General features: G+C 38.2%; 1 protein-coding gene across 1 annotated transcript; it reads right to left on the bottom strand.

The window, feature by feature from the left end:
- Positions 1-452: 452 nt before the first annotated feature.
- On the bottom strand, positions 453-1,124 carry LOC101615611 (40S ribosomal protein S2-like). The gene has a single exon (XM_045150833.1). The coding sequence runs from the start codon at positions 1,107-1,109 to the stop codon at positions 453-455; it is 657 nt and encodes a 218-aa protein (XP_045006768.1). The 5' UTR covers positions 1,110-1,124.
- Between the last annotated feature and the right edge of the window lie 10,366 nt (positions 1,125-11,490).

Here is an 11,490-nt window from a genome sequence, read left to right as displayed (position 1 = left end):
TAGCTTTTCAGCACTTAATTTCCAATACTAATATGTAGACTGGTCTTATAGAAGTTCTGTTCCATAAAGATTTATAACGGACTTAGAAAATATAAGATGAATTATTAGCAAAAAGATTAGAGGTTATACCTATTCAAATATTTGTGTCTGTGTCCTTCTGGCTAAGGTTCATGTGTAATAACAACAAACACCATTCATTTTGCCATGTAATGAATATCACTTATGACCATTCAATGATTTTTCTAATTTAACATACATAGCATTTCTTTTTGTAAACATAATACAAAAGTAATAGAGTACACCTATGCATATGTGTCTCATCATCCCACTATTCTACATAATATTACAGAACACAAGAATATCAAAAGGATTTATTTCATATCTAAAAATATACCATATCATATTTTTTATAGGCTCAATCCACTTTTATTCATTTTTTCTATATAAAATCTCTAAGTGGTAGCCACAGCTGGATCCTGAATCCTCTGCACTGAGACTCCTGTGTGGGTTTCCTCAAGATGGTCAGTGAATTCCTGGTAGGGAGACTTGGTGAACACAGTCTCTTTCCAGAGGTCAGGGGTCAGATAGGTCTTGGAGATGGCATCAAAGGTGGCCTTAGCAAAGTTGCCCAGGGTGGCAGTGCAGCCCCTGGCTGAAGTGTGGCAGTCATCAATACTAGCCATCAGCAGTAGCTTCTTGGGCACAGGGACAGAGACAGTGCCAGTGCCCCTGGGGGCAGGAAGAAGGTGCACCAGCACAGAACCACAGCAGCCTGTCACTTTACAGGGGACTGTGTGGGGCTTACCCATCTTGTTCCCCCAGTAGCCTCTCGGGACAGGGACAATGGAGAGCTTGGCCAAGATGATGGCCCCTCGAATGGCAGTGGCTACCGCCTTAAAGCACTTGATACCCAGGCCAACACGACCATTGTAGTCCCCAATGGCGACAAAAGTCTTGAACCTGGTCCACTGGCCAGCGCAAGTCTGCTTCTGCACTGGCATGATCAAAACCTCATCCTTAAGGAATGTGCCCAAAAAGAAGTCGGTAATCTCAGACTCCTCGATGGGCAGGGAGAACAGATAGCTCTCCTCCAGGGACTGGATCTTCATGTCCTTGACCAGGAGTCCCAGCTTTGTGACAGGGATCCACTCCTTGCCTTCAGTTTTGCCTCCACAGCCCTGTGGCCCATATCATAACTTTTGTCACATAAAGCAGCGTGGAGAATGATATAATGAATAAATAACACAAATAAAATATATTCCATCAAAATAGAACAGCAAGAATGAGGGAAAGGATGATATGATGTATCCATATTAACTACCTCTGTAATTAATTAAATAAGTAAAAATGTGGACAGGCGTGGTGGCACACTCCTTCAATCCCAGCACTAGGGAGGCAGATTTAGGAGGATCATGGAGAGTTCAAGGCCACCCTGAGACTACATTACATAGTGAATTCTAGGTCAGCCTGAGCTAGAGTGAGAACCTTGGAAAATAAAAATATTTTAAAAAATTGTGTCACCTATACTTAGGGTAGGTCTTCCCAAATTAATTAATCTAGAAAAGCCACAGAGATTACCAGGAGAAAGATCTCTTCTCAATGTCTTAGTTGGGGTTTTATTCTTATCCAATAATTTTCTGTATCAAGAAATTCTAGGGCTGGAGAGATGGCTTAGTGGTAAAGCACTTGCCTGTGAAGCCTAAGGACCCCAGTTCAAGGCTCAGTTCCCCAGGTCCCACGTTAGCCAAATGCACAAGGGGGTGCACGCGTCTGGAGTTCATTTGTAGAGGCTGGAAACCCTGGCGCGACCATTCTCTCTCTCTCCTTCTATCTGTCTTTCTCTCTGTGTCTGTCGCTCTCAAATAAATAAATAAAAATTTTTAAAAAAGAAATTCTAAATATTTTCTTTTTAAATATTCTATGCACATATGTCAAATTAACTGTTTTTAAGCTCAGGTAGGAAATTTCTGCATTTCCCCCATCTTTAAAATAATTATTTCTAGCGCTACAAATTCATTTGAGTATCCACCATACATTTGTGGGAGAGAAAATATATCAGGTTAAAACTTTTTTTGTAATCCTAGAGTGAACAGAAAAATTTATTAACAGAGAATATTGGACATTACCAAATACATTTCTCAAGGTCTTATGCAATTGCAAATGTGAAGCTCTCTTCACTTTTCTATACCAAAGTCAGTTTGTGGGTTTGTTAAAATTATTTCTGAAACATTTTTAGGGAGATAAATAAAACAGAGTATCATGCTGCTGCAAGAGGCTTCAGATGCAGTGCCACTTAGTGCCTTTGGCTTTACATGGGTACCCTAGCCACAGACTTTGCATGCAAGCACCTTTAACTATTGAACCATCTTTCCAGGCCCTTTTGTGTTTTTTAGGAGAAACTGAGGCACATTTATATGCATATATATGTGATTTATTTATTTAATGGTGGGGGAGAAATAATGGGCACATCAAAGCCTCCAGTTACTGCAGATGACCTCTAGACACAGGTACCGCCTTGTGCATCTAGCTTTACATAGCTATCAAATGTAGGTCCTTTGGCTTTGCTGGCAAGTGCCTTATCTGCTAAGCCTTCTCTCTAGCCTCCCAGTTTTTTTTTAATAGACTTTTATTTATTTATTTATTTACTTGAGAGAGAGAGGCAGTCAGGCAGAGAGAGAGAATGGGCACTCCACGGCCTCCAGCCACTGCAGACAAACTCCAGAAACATGCAACACCTTGTGCATCTGACTTATGTGGGTCCTGGTCAATTGAACTGAGGTCCTGTGGCTTTTTAGGCAAAAGCCTTAACTGATAAGCCATCTCTCCAGACCCCAGTTTGGGTTTTAGTGACAATATTTTGTTTACTGTGTTCCAATTTTCTTAGTAAATTTATATCCTTTCTCAAAATGATCATTTTATATTTATTTTATGTTTTGACATTATGATAAAATAAATCATAAATTAGTGGAACATATAGTTTCCCAATTCTTGTTCAAGGGTAAAAAATACATTCATTTGAAAATATTAAATATTTGTTTTATATGCTATCACATCCAGACCAGATGGTTCTATGTGCATGTTGAGTTTGGGCATTTAGTGTTAATAAATTCATTTAACTAATTTAGATGAGTTCATATTCTGTTATTTCCAAGTAAGTTTCATAAATTATATTTAAGGAATTAACTGTGCCATTAAACTTTCTAAAATACTAATCCATGGTGAATAAATGTGTGGTGATTAAATAAAAGAACACACTGTGGAAACCACCTATGGAGATGAACTGTGGAGAAAATGGGAATATTTATTATGGATCATAAACATATATGTAGTGACACTATTGCTGTGAGATGCTAAGTTGTTCATTTGCAACTTGCTCTAGTGTTTATCTTACAACTGTATCATCCACCTGCTTACAGCAATGTGACTAGGTTTATAGCAGCAGAGATGACCAATACTGGCAAGCAGTGTTGAGATAGTACTGACCTTTAGTTTTGTCTTCCACTTCTTTCCTCAGAAGCCTGGTTGGACTCTCAACTCAGAACAAATATACATGCATAAGAAGTACTGATAACAGCATCAAAGACAATGAGGTCTGTAAATAAGGACCCACAGATCAGTTGAAGGCAACAGGTGGGCTTAATGTGATTGCTCTTGAGGTCAGGGTGTATGTGTGTTCAAGATCAGCAGAGTCCAGCAGGTCATACCCCTGAACCACTTCCTTTAACAAATGTTTAAGGATTATCCAGAGTTGAAAGTTGCATAGTTTTTCTTCATGCCATGTGCTACTCATTCACATGTTGCTGGTTTTTCACTGTTCGATAGAAGTGCCGGCGACTGCTTGTATTCAGTTGAAGTCACAGTAGCAGTAACATCATAGCAGCAGTGATTGCATATGCAGCAGGTTTATTAACTACTTCAACTAAACTTCCCTTTGGTTTATTTTTCCCCCACCTCAGGCAGTTAGCTCACTCCCGAGATGGGGTATCAGGAGGTAGCTCTCCACCTCAGGCCCTGCTCTTAGAAGAAGTTTGCCCACTTCAGGATAGCAAAAGTTCCAAGGCTTAGTCTTTCCTGATTCAGGACTGTGCTCCTCAAATAGGGCATAAGTGAAACATACATTAAGAACACGAGCTTAGTTTGAAAACTGACTGGTCACAGGTTTCAAAATAGAAGTTTGGGAAATACAAATGCTTCATCCACATAATAGGGTTTTTAGCAGTTTGTTTCAAAATCTAGCTACAAGAAATTACAGCTTAGCTTGTACTTTTCATAGTTTTAACTCTAACCATTGTAGGGTGTGTTAACAGCTATGTTCAGTCTAGACTTTCTTCACTTTAGCAGTAGTCAATCCCTTAAGGACTTTCACAACATGAGATTCCAGTGAAAAATGGTATCCTGGGCTGGAGAGATGGCTTAGCGGTTAAGCGCTTGCCTGTGAAGCCTAAGGACCCTGGTTCGAGGCTCGGTTCCCCAGGTCCCACGTTAGCCAGATGCATAAGGGGGTGCACGCGTCTGGAGTTCGTTTGCAGAGGCTGGAAGCCCTGGTGCGCCCATTCTCTCTCTCTCCCTCTATCTGTCTTTCTCTCTGTGTCTGTCTCTCTCAAATAAATAAATAAATAAAAATTAAAAAGAAAAAGAAAAAGAAAAATGGTATCCTTTAAGCACTACTATCAGGAGATTGATCAGCTATACAGACCTTGCCAAAACTCTCAATTTGAACTCATGATCCTACACTGCAGTGGTGGTTTGAATGTATGACCCCATAGACCCAGGCTTTTTATTGTTATTATTGTTATTAAGATTCAGCTTGCAACTTGAGTCTCCAGAGGGTGGAAACTGCTGGGGAGCCAAAAGTTTTACCGGTGGGGCCCCAGTAGGTGTCCAGTCTTGGTAGGTGTGTTCATAGAAGTTTGAGATCTTGTAGTTTTGTGGGTCAGGCTATTGGTGAGATCTCACTGTTTGGATTTGTGGAAGTGATCTAGCTTCCTTGCCATAGATAGTGTTCCCCTGGATTTAGTAAGCCTGAAATACACCCTTTCCTCCTATAAGCTGTTTCTAGCCAAGTATTTGTCCCACCAGCCTGAGGCTGACTGCAACAACTGCTAAAACCTGGGACTATTTTTTTTTTTTCACACCCCAGGCTTCTTAGTGGTGCTACAGAACTACCCTGGGAGAATCACTTTTGGTGATCTAGCTCTGGCTACTGTTAGGTCAAAATGGAAACGAGTCCTGAGGAAATCGTGATAGACTGTTTATTACACTTCATACATTCATATTTTGCAAAAAATAAGTAACATCTACCCTGAACAACATATTACAAATACTTCTTCCAAAGAACAAATGAAATCAGGCCTGGAGAGATGGCTCGGTAGATAAAGATGCTGCTCAGGCTTGAGTGCCAGAGTCTAGTCTTTATACCCTGTGGGCAAGAGAAAAACAAAACAGGACCTGTGGTGACCTACTGCTGACCAGGAGATGGAAATTGGAGACATGCAATTTCTCCCATAGCAAGAAAGAAAAACTTTAGAGCATGACTGAGAGAAACCCTGCCTCAAACAAGGTGGAATGGCAAAAGCTAACCCCAAATTGCCCTCTGATCTTCAAGTGTGCCGCAGCACATGCCCCCACACGTATGCACGTGAACATGCATAAAAAAACAACACAAAAAAATCAGTTGTAGTCATTTAGGAGCACTCAGCAAACTCAATATTACATAGGTAGATACTTGCTGTAGGATAGACCAAATAAGGCCACTATATAACTGTAATCCATCAGATGTTTGCTTTTTAATTTTTAACCATTGCTGTTTCAAATGCTTCCCTCTTCTTGCTTTGACTTATGAATTTTTGTTTAGTCAAATAAATTCTACTGTGTTTCTGTTTATAATTTTGTTAGAATACTCCATTATAAGAGGTGCTGGATTTTTTTACATTTATGTTCTTGTGGTGTATCTGAAAAAGAAAAATATATACCAGCAGTAGGAAGGGAAAGCAAAGGTATTTTTAACTTTATGTATAACAGTGCATCATAGGAAGAAGTGTTGAGAAGAAAACAAAATTTGGATTTCCCTATAGCAATGCAAGCACAGAACAAATCCACTTTTGGGTGACTTGATGAATGTTAGAAATAATAAAAGGACATCTAGAAGGATAAAATACATCACACACATACAAATTATATAAATATATAGTATTATAGAAAAGTTTTATTTGATTTTGGGTTTTATTTTTTGGAGCAAATCTGAACCTCATCTAATATATTGTTTTAGTTGTAATAGCTGCATGTTTTTATTAATATTGGTGTGATCTTTAACCCTAGTTTCCAACCTCTTACAACTCCCTTGGTCATAAAAAGATATGCTATTCAAATTAGGCAAATCATGTTGGATTTCTGGATCAGGGTTGGTCATTAAAAAGATGAAGCTATGGTCAGAATCTAAGGCTGTGCATTCCACTTGCCACTTGTGGGAAGGGGAAGACCTGGAATTGGTGGTTTTACCAACCCCATCTATTTGATATAAAATACAAAAGAATCCATGAACTATGTGATTTCTTCACCTTCCAAACTAGTAAGCATACAAACCTTCCCTGAGGGCCCCCACTGCTTCTATCTCTGTGGAAGAAGGAGGCCGAGAGCTTCAGCCCTTTACAGACTTGGCTATGTACATATCTTCCTTCTTGCTCATCTGTATCATTAATTCTGATCTTAATTATATAATAAACTTGCCACATAAGGAAATACTTCCCTAAGTTCTTCACTCTCTTTAAATAAATGAATCTAAAGAAGGTCTAGTGAGTTAGAATTTATATAAAATTCAGAGATTCTGAGATTGTTTTTTCTGTATTTTACTTTGTGATGAGTGTCTGGAATAAGTTTGCAGGCTTATGGGAGTCTCACTGACTCTGTTGTTTTGGTTCTGAATTAATTTCAGGGCACCATATTCTTTGTGAATAGATGGGAACTGAATAATTGAACTGTAGGGAAAGCATGCACATTTCATCACCATAGTGTTCCCCCTCGAGTATCAGTACTAGAGTAGAAACAATGTTTTCCTATAAAAATAATCTCTCATGCTTGGAAACATTTGCTTAAGGATACAGATTTTTATCAGTATGTTAAATGGACATTCAATAATTTCATGGGTATTAAATCTCTCCTTATAGTATTGGAAGTTCATCTCTGAAATTGTTCATTCTGAATATACAGTATGTTAACTTACATTTTTAATCAGTGGCTACTAAAATGTGGACTTCATCCTAATCTTATATACCATCACTTTTATTCTCTACTTAAAGTTATATATAGACATTTCTTGCTATATATATTGGCCCTTTACATAAAATTATAAGTATTCAAAAATATTTGACATACATTAATTTTGTTGCATTTGTTGCTGTCAGGCATTCCCATTTTTCATTCTTTGCTTTGCTACCATCTGTGGTACTTACACCATTTCCATCAGAATATTTACCTATATTTTCCTCCTTGTTGGCTGATTTTGTTTCCCTGGACTGGATGAACGCAATGCTTAGAAGCCCATTTCCAGATTGTCTCTGGTAATAATTTATCAACTGTCATGGTCTAACACACCCTAGCAATTTCTGCAGGTGTCTGGGGGCCTGTTTGGGCATCCATTATAAAGGATGGAATGCCAATAACCAGGTGTTCTCCTGTCACTGTGGTTACTGTCACTCCCCAGAGTCTTATAGTCTCCATGACACTGCAAAGGTTAATCCAAGAAGTAGCTCAGAGATAAGGCACCCTGTCAAATTTCACATTGATGAGACATACTTCTCATAGTATTGATTACCTTTTACACAAAACCCAAAGAATATGTGAATTGTTAAAACTGCTCAAAAATCGAAAGAAATGGAGAGGGTTTAAGACAGTTTATTTAGGGAATTGTTAGAAGCATTCTAGATATGTTTTCTCTATCTTCCTTTTCCTTTTACCTGTTTAAATCTATAGACAAAAAAATCATACTTGGCCTGGAGAAATTGCTCAGTAGTGAGGGTGCTTGCCTGAGAAGCCTATGGACAAGGTTTTGATTTCCTCGTTTCCACATAAATCATAGATGACACATGTGTCTAGAATGTGTTTGCAGTGGCTACATACCCTGGCACACCCATTCTCTCCCTTCCTGTCTCTCTCATTTCCTGTCTCTCTCTTTTTCTCTCTCTTGTGTCTCCTTCTTTCTATCTTTCTCAGATAAATAAACAAAATAATAAAAAGATACTTTTCTCTAAGATGATACTCCTAGAGAAACATGTTCTATTATTGTTGTTATTATTATTCTTGTAATTGATCTAGTAGTATAATCTAAATCTTTTGTAAATTATCACACAAGTTCTGAAACAGTTTGTTCAGTGATGATAAGATACAATAGTCCCTTAAACTTCTTTTATAAGTTAGTAATTACACTTTGTAATGTAACCTTTAAATTTAACGTTACAAAATAAGGTCACAGTGAGTCATAAAATAATTCTGTTTTACTTAGCAAAAAATATTGTTCTACTAAAAATACTACTATACTATTGCCAGTAATTAACCTTAGATGCTTAGTCTTTCAACACCTTTGCACAGAAAGAAGTATGATACCATTTCACATCCTTTTAATGTATTACACCATTTAAATGCATTATCTTGTACTAACAGAGGCTCAATAAAAGTAATTTATTAAGCCAATACTTTTGTGGGCTTATATAATGCAGTATAAATGAAGCTTATAATGCATAAATGCTCAATCTGGAAAAGAAACTTGGGTTACAGGTTCATAGTTTATAAATTTCTTCTAGACTTGGATATTACATGCCACCTTACCAAAGCAACTATGGAGTGTACAAGAGAGGAAAAACAAGGAATAACAATGTTAGAGACCCTCCAAATCTCTAATTAGTATTGAATCTATTTCTTTGTAACTATTGTTGACATATCTTACAAAAATATTCCTATTAATTTATTTGTATGTATGTGTGACTTTGAATGTGGTACTGACAAGAGATATTTTATTCCGGAGGAGTCACCATGGCCTGGAAACACAGATTCAGGTTACCGCAGATTCCATATTCCGGAACAAAATAAAATCTTAGGCCAAAATATTTTTAAATAGATTGGTAGAAACCTCAGATGGGCAGGAAACAGCAAATTGGGAGAATCTCTGTAACAGGGTTTTGATGATATCTCATAACATTCTTATCCTTTGGGTTGGTGGAAGCTGAAGTCCTGTTAGTCCATTCCAAAACGGTCTTACATTTAGACTTGGTAATCACAAGGGTAATAGCTCAGACCCAGTGGTGGCACTGAATGCTTATTGAGGCACTAAAAGCAGCCCAAATTAATTTGTCTCTGATATTCCAACTCATAGTGATTATGGAATCTCTATCAGTCCATTAAGCCTTTTGGGAAGTAGGTGCAGTACTTTTGGGGAAATTTAGTTCACAATTGGTATGGCAGGGTCTCTTGCAGCTACAAATGAACATGATGCACATGCCACACATTTTATCCTGGCTTTACTCAGGCCATCAGACTTTGCAAGCAAGTGTGTTACCATTGAGCCATCCACCAGCCCATCCATACTTGCATGATTTATTTATTTTTTGTTAATGTTGAACAATAACATTCCTTTAGTTTTCTTGTGTCAGTTTTCATAATAAAGATCAAGGCTGTACTGAGTACCCTGTAGGGTTGCTGCTGATAATGGCTTAATGAATTACAAAAGGGGAAGTGAGGGTTAAACCCTTACAATGAAAAGCAAATCATGATTCCTGTAATCTGTGAACTAATGTTCCCAAGAGGCAACTACACACTCTTCAAACCATCCTAAAAGCTGGTTGATTGAGATAACTTCCATAAAGGAAGAGAGGTAGAATATTACAGATTCAAATTCAAATTTATCTTTTGCCAATTTTAGCCCCTTTAGTAGCCATTGATTGCCCTGTGTCTGACCAAACATCCTTATAACTATGAGGTATCAGGTGGAACCTTTGAGGAATGTACTAACAGACCATGAATTTCCACTAAACAAAGGCTAAGAATATATTCAGATAACAGGTAAAGCTGATAACATATTCTCTGACTTTTTCTAACCTGCCTGCCTGAGGTTTCTACCAGCATACTTGAATAGTGCCTTTGGTTTATGACATTTTTTTTTTTTTTGCTGTGATTATAATAACATTATGAGATCATTAACACATTGGAACATGAAATTTGGGGAAAACTGAATCTGTGTTTCCAGGCCATTATAACTCATATTTGTTGCCAAAATAAATTACCCTTTGAGGTGAGAGCTATGTGATTTTTTTCTACACATTCAAAGTCAAGTGGCTATCCCTGGCAAAGGATTTCTTGCTGACAGAGTACTGAGGTGGTCCAGGATATCACATGGCAAATAATCAGGTTCTCTCTATCTATCCCTCTCTTACATCCCTCCTCCTTCCATAACTCCCTCCTTCCCAAACTCTGTGCCACATTCCAGTTATGTTCTTTATTTTTTTTCTCATTTACTTTAATGTTGAGATTACTCCATTGTTTTCTAGAGTTGTAACAAAGTACAATTTGGCTTGGTTTGTTTACTAATTCTGTATAGGTACCTATTTCATCATTGTCACTCTACTAAGTCATAGGACATCCAACCAGTAATCCTTCCTACATGGGTTCTTGAGTGTTGACACTGTGATCTGGGTAACAAATATTTTATTCTGGAGCCAAATGTGAGCAACCATGGCCAGGAGCCGAAGCTGGTGATCAGACTAAGAGCACACAGATATCCTGGCATGCTATTTGTTTCAACTTTTGAAGTGTTAATACTCTTCCTTGAAAACTAGAGGGAACTAAAGGGTTAAGAACTATCCCGAAGAGCAGCAGGCAATAAAGAAGTCTCAGAGGCTGGGGGGGCCTTGACAGGCTCATGTACTCCTGATGGACAAACTTCCCTTAGCTCAGAAAACCTTCAGGGAACAGAAACTGTCTGGGTGGCTATCCTCCTTAGACAATTTTGCTAAAAAGCTTATTCTGGGTAAAGACACAGATAACTATTTTTCCTTATCTACTTCCTTGGACCTACAGCTGGTCCAGTCTATTTTTCTCAGGATCCTCCTTATAAGTTTGAACCCGAGCCTGGCTCAGTGTTTCAGCCTTCATCCCATGAGAAGGCTGCTGCCCATCACTACTTCTCTCAATAAAGTCCATCTGTAGAGATCAAGTCCAGTGTCCTCGTTTGCTTTTCTCTTACATTTTTACTTACATTCTGCTGCCATAACTAAGATCAGAGTCCTACTGGGCTTTCAGGCCTCACCCTACTTATGTCTTTCTGTATCTTCTGAACCTCCCTACCAGTGTTTCACTCCCTCACGGCACAAGAACTCTTGTGCTTACTACTCTGAATTATTCAGCCATCTGTGACCCGAAACCTCCAGTCTTTCCAGCTTAATACCTGGGGTCTTTCTCCTTTTCTTCTTTTTTTTTTTACCCACTGGACTTTTGAACTCTAGA

Source organism: Jaculus jaculus, chromosome 5, assembly GCF_020740685.1.
Source record: "Jaculus jaculus isolate mJacJac1 chromosome 5, mJacJac1.mat.Y.cur, whole genome shotgun sequence".
Classification (NCBI taxonomy): domain Eukaryota; kingdom Metazoa; phylum Chordata; class Mammalia; order Rodentia; family Dipodidae; genus Jaculus; species Jaculus jaculus.
The sequence above is the reverse complement of the archived record's forward strand: the minus strand, read 5'-3'. Positions and strand labels throughout refer to the sequence as shown.